The 5,034-nt window shown below is 44.8% G+C and overlaps 1 protein-coding gene across 1 annotated transcript; it reads left to right on the top strand.

Annotated features, from left to right (window-relative positions):
* The first annotated feature begins 154 nt into the window (after positions 1-154).
* Positions 155-4,129, top strand: CUNH20orf202 (chromosome unknown C20orf202 homolog). Its single transcript, XM_042694290.1, has 2 exons — positions 155-283; positions 3,896-4,129. The coding sequence occupies exons 1-2, from the start codon at positions 218-220 to the stop codon at positions 4,127-4,129; spliced, it is 300 nt and encodes a 99-aa protein (XP_042550224.1). The 5' UTR covers positions 155-217.
* Positions 4,130-5,034: the final 905 nt, after the last annotated feature.

The following is a 5,034-nucleotide window of genomic DNA, read 5'->3' as shown; positions in this document are numbered from 1 at the left end:
CTTCCTTGTTGTGTTCCAAGTACCAAAAGCCCTTTAAAAAAAAAAAAACCTCCATTCTCCAAGGTGAACTACTTCCTGCTCTGTTCTTATTAGCTCCAATCTCAGTGATTTGCCCAGTCCCTGCCGCCAGCCTGGGAAAAGCTGGGGACTATACACGTCAAAGGTCCCTCAAGCCCATACCCAGATCAGCATCAAGGTCTCCCTCAAGAGCTCTGAAATGAAAACAACAGGAGAGCCCACCCCCAGCCTTGGGCAGACCCTGGAGTGGCTGAGAAAGGAGCTGGTAAGGCTTTGCATTTCTTTTGCCCTCATTTCCTAAGGTGCTCAATTAGCTGAGACAGAGGCTTCAGGGGCCCTGAAATATGGGCCCTTCAGGCACCCTTCTGGGCCTGGACACACAGTACACAATTGGGTCTCAGGGGGCTGGGATAAGTAGGTCGTGGCCTACATAGAAGGTGTGCTAGGTGCAGTGTTGGCTAAGCTGGTTTTAACATTCACTGGGTCCTGGGTATGCTGTAGTATGACCTCTAGTAAGTGGCTTGACCTCTGTACGCCTGAGTTTCTTCATCCTAAATTAGGGGTGACAAAACTACTAATTTGGTAACGGTGATAGAAGGATCCATTGCAAGGATGACAGGCTATAGGTGTGATCACCCAGATGCTGATGGGCATGGAGGACACTCACTGTTTTAGCCTGGATGTTCTAGAAAGCAGAAGCAAGACAAGAGTTGAGGAACTACCAGAACATTTGGAGGTGCAAGCCCGGAGTGGTAGGAGGGAGAGAAACTGGCCAGAGGCAAAGACTGATGCTGTGCCAGGCTGTGGTGCCTGGTGTTCCGGAGCTGCCTACTGCTGCAGGAGCATGCCAAAGGTCCAGAGTGACTTCCACTGGTAACGATTCCCTCTACAGGACACACACTCTCATGAACATGAATGTTAGTTAATCCCTGGTGGCTACTTGGATGCTAGGTCTCATATCCTTCACTGTAGTGCTTTCTCCAAGTCCTAGAATTGAGGGGTGTTCCGAAGCATATGGGGTCACCAGTCAAAAGAGGGAAGGGGGGCTGTTCAGGGAACCTCAAAAGAGGCTTAGTCCCCAATACAGCCCCTTCTCATTCTGGACCAAGTTGCTGCAGGATTGTTTGAAGAATCTTTTTGGGTTGCCAGGCAACAGATCCCCTAGATCCCAACACTATCATCACCTCCCCCAAAGGGAGAGGCTAACCTAATAGGACTTCTCCTTCTCATTGGTCTGCAACTGTCTATAAACATTCTGAACTGAGCAGGGGATAGGGGGGAGGCCCCTCTGCTTGAGCTGAGATTGCTTGGGACCTAAGCCCAAAACTCTCTGTTTCCCCACAGAAGGACAAGGCCAGGAGGGAGCCGGTGCCACCCAGAGACCAGCCTCTCAGGCTGAAGCACTTTGTGTTCTCGTTCAGCTTCCTTCCTATTCCTGGCATAATTCTAATACTTGAGTGCTGGACACAGACTTTGTCTCATCTGCAAAATAACCAGCTTGACATAAAAACTAACATATCTTTTTAAAAAAATGTTTTCAGTGCTAGGAACTAAGCCCAGGACCTTGTACATAAAATGTCCCACCACTGAGCTACATCTCCATCCCTGAAACATGTGTTCATTCTTGTTACTGGCATTGGAACTCACACCCAGTTCATCACACATAGCTCTGTTTCTGAGCTACAGCCCCAGCCCCTAAAATACTATTTTTATAGGATAAATAATGGTATTATATCCCTTTTTATTTTTTATTGTTATTATAAAAGTGATGTACAAAGGGGCTGATTACAGTTATATGTCAGGTAAAGAGTACCTTTCTTTTCTGCCGGCTTTTTTCTTTTTGTTTATGTGGTGCTGAGGAATCGAACCCAGAGCCTCATGCATGCAAGGCAAGCACTCTACCACTGAGCCATCTTCCCACTGGCCCCAAGAGTACCTTTCTTTTTGGACAATGTCAACCCCTCCTTTGCTCTCTCCCAGTTTTAACTTCCCATCACCAGCCACAGTTGTATGGTTTATTTTAACATAGTGTCTAGTGGATACTACTGCTGCATTTGTTCACCCTTTGGTCCTGCATTTCTGTGCAATATGTATCTCTTCTAATGAGAAATAAAGCTGGGCAGTGATGGCTCACATCTGAAATCCTAGCTACTGGAAAGGCTGAGATAGGAAGGATTACAGTTTGAGGTCAGCCTACACCAAAAAAATGTGTAAGATCCTTTTTCTCTACTAATACCTGAGTACGGTATCATAATCCTGGCATTCTAGCTCCATGGGAAGCATAAATAGGTCTCACTCTAAGAGCTTTCCTACACAGGAAGCAAGACAATCTCAAAAATAATTAATATAAGAAAAGCTGGGGGCATGACTTAGCAGTAGAGCACCTGAATTCCAACTGCAGAACCATCAAAGGGACAGAAGGAGGTAGAGAGGGGTGTTGAAAAATCTTCCTATCTAATCAATAGTGTGTTATGTGTTATACCACAGTCAGTGGGAAAGACAACTTGAAGGGTAGTCGGGCCTTGTGGAAAGGGCAGGAGTTTTAGCACAGCTGTCTAGATATTTGCAGGATTCATATCCCTGAACTCAGCCAACTGTGCACTGAGAATATTGCACTGGAGGGAAAATTGTGTCTGCACTGAACATGTACAGACTGTTTTCCTTGTCATTGCTTCCTAAACAACACAGTATGACACCTACTCACACAACATTCACATCGTACCAGGTATTACAAGTCATCTAGGCCTGATTTAAAGTATACAGAATTTTATATAAGCACAGGAGTCCTGGAACCCATCTCTGTTGGATCCTGAAGGACATTATGTGTGCCCTTTCATTGTATCGTGTGTAAAAATTACTGTCACGAAATAAACTTTTAACATTTTGAGAAAAGTGTAAGTATAACACAGATGAGATATGAAAACAATAAAACTTCCTGGAGGAAATGGAAGAATAGAGGTAGGCAGGTGGTTGAGGGTGGTAGAGTTCTATTGCTTTGGTTCTCAATGCAGTAGGATCCCTTAAGTTTGTCAAAACTATTAAGGATAACAAAAACCTTCGTGTTGTGAGTTATTTCTATCAACATGGACTGGATTGGAAAGAGAAGCTGAGAAATAATCAATATTTGTTAATGCATTTAAACTGATAAATACATTCCATGCTGTTTAAATAATAGTTTACTTTAAAAAATTTACTAGCAGATATTAATCATGCAAAGTGACAGGTTTCATTGTGATATTTCCATACTTGCATACGATGCACTTTGACAGTAATTCACACCCCATTACTCTTTATTTCCCCTCCTAGTGGAGCTATGGCTAAAGTGGTAGAGCACTAGCTTTGAAACAAAAAGCTTAGGGACAGTGCCCAGGTTCTTCAAGCCCCAGTCCTGTGACAAAAGAGAGGGCAGGAGAAGGGAGGGGAAATCAAGGGAGGGGAGGGGAAGGGAGGAGAAAGGAAAATAGTAATTAAGTACTGTCATGAAAGTTGTTCTGCCTTCAGTGGCACTCTTACCAGAGTTCCTGGGATCCAGGTTGTCGCAGACCTCGCATTAGGAATGACTGTTCTCTAGGTTGCTAGGTTGCTTCATTTTATTTAATTGGGGAAAAAAGCAAAAAGCCTCTATATTCTTGATATCTGTGAAGGGAATCATTTGTTACCATGAAGACTGAAGAAGAGAGCAGAGTGACACAAGTCCTACATTAGAGCTAATTCATTCTGTCTTCATAGGAGTGTGGAAAGGCAATTTGCTTTCTCCTTCGTAGATGAAGAAACCAAGGCTTTGGTAGGTAGCTTCTGTTGGGTGTGCAACAGGAGACATGTGTCCCATGAGGAGTAGGAAGGGACTTTATACCCTAACAGCTTTTCTCTCTCCTAGGCTGAGATGCAGGTTCAAGACCAGCAGCTTCTTCTCACACTGAGGCATCTTCACAGTGTCCTGGCAGAGCTTCAGGCTCAGAGTGTGCACTGGGACGATGCCAGGTCCAGCAGAGGAGCATCTCCCATCCGGGCTCGAGCAGGCTCCGAAGGCAAGGGCTGCCAGCCTGTCTCCTTGAGGGGACTGGCCCAGATCCTCCGAGGGGAAGAGAGTAGACGAAGCTCCCTCCCTTAAGAGGCTGGAGATGTGGGCTGGGAATGTGGCTTAGTGGTAGAGTGCTTGCCTAGCATGCATGAAGCCCTGGGTTTGATTCCTCAGTACCACATACACAGAAAAGGCCAGAAATGGTGATGTGCCTCAAGTGGTAGAATGCTAGCCTTGAGCAAAAGAAGCTCAAAGACAATGCTCAGACCCTGAGATCAAGCCACAGAACTGGCAAAAAAAAAAAAAAAAGAGGCCAGAGATGACACTTGCCTGAATCTTCCTTCTACTAGTCTAAACTTCCCCCTGCAATGTTTGGAAGGACAGTCATGAAGCCAGGGCTCTGGGTTTGTCTCTACCCTCACCTGCTGTATGTCCCTGGGCCCATCACTCATCTCCTCTGTCTTTCTGTCCCTTATCAGAAGCTTTTGGAGAAGTATAAATAAAGTGCTGGAACCTCGGGGAAGGGAGGGAGGGAGGGGATGGTAGGGGGAAAACAATGGAGGGGGTAACAATGTTCAAGAGGAAGTGTACTCATAACCTCACTCATGTAACTGTAACCCTCTGTATAGTAGCTTTACAATAAAAAAAAAATAAATAAATAAATAAAGTGCTGGTTGTGAACAAGGTTTACAAGTGCCAGTGTGTTACACAGCTTCTGGCAAGCACTCACTATGGTAATCTAGACCTTGAGAATGTCCCACAAAGGAAGACCTTGATGTGTGGGGATGTGTTTCCATGGTGAACAATCAGAACGCATGTAGTGAATTAGTGGCTGATTTCTGTCTTCTCAATAGGCCTTCATATCCTCCTTTACCTGAAAAATATCCAAAATAAACAAATAAACAAACAAACAAAAAAAACAGGTTCTAGTGCCACAGGAATGGAGATGTCACCAAACCTGGCCAAGAATATAGTTCATGGTTGCTGTTAGACAG

The sequence above is a fragment of the Dipodomys spectabilis genome, unplaced genomic scaffold (assembly GCF_019054845.1).
Source record: "Dipodomys spectabilis isolate Male_0828 unplaced genomic scaffold, ASM1905484v1 ptg000175l, whole genome shotgun sequence".
Taxonomy (NCBI): domain Eukaryota; kingdom Metazoa; phylum Chordata; class Mammalia; order Rodentia; family Heteromyidae; genus Dipodomys; species Dipodomys spectabilis.
Note: the sequence above shows the minus strand (reverse complement) of the source record. Positions and strands in the feature narration are given on the sequence as shown.

Bases quoted from the DNA above. Each gene is read 5' to 3' on its own strand.
- CUNH20orf202 (XM_042694290.1), top strand. From the start codon at position 218: ATGAAAACAACAGGAGAGCCCACCCCCAGCCTTGGGCAGACCCTGGAG. The intron at 284-3,895 runs GTAAGGCTTTGC...TCTCTCTCCTAG, and splicing joins AGTGGCTGAGAAAGGAGCTG to GCTGAGATGCAGGTTCAAGA.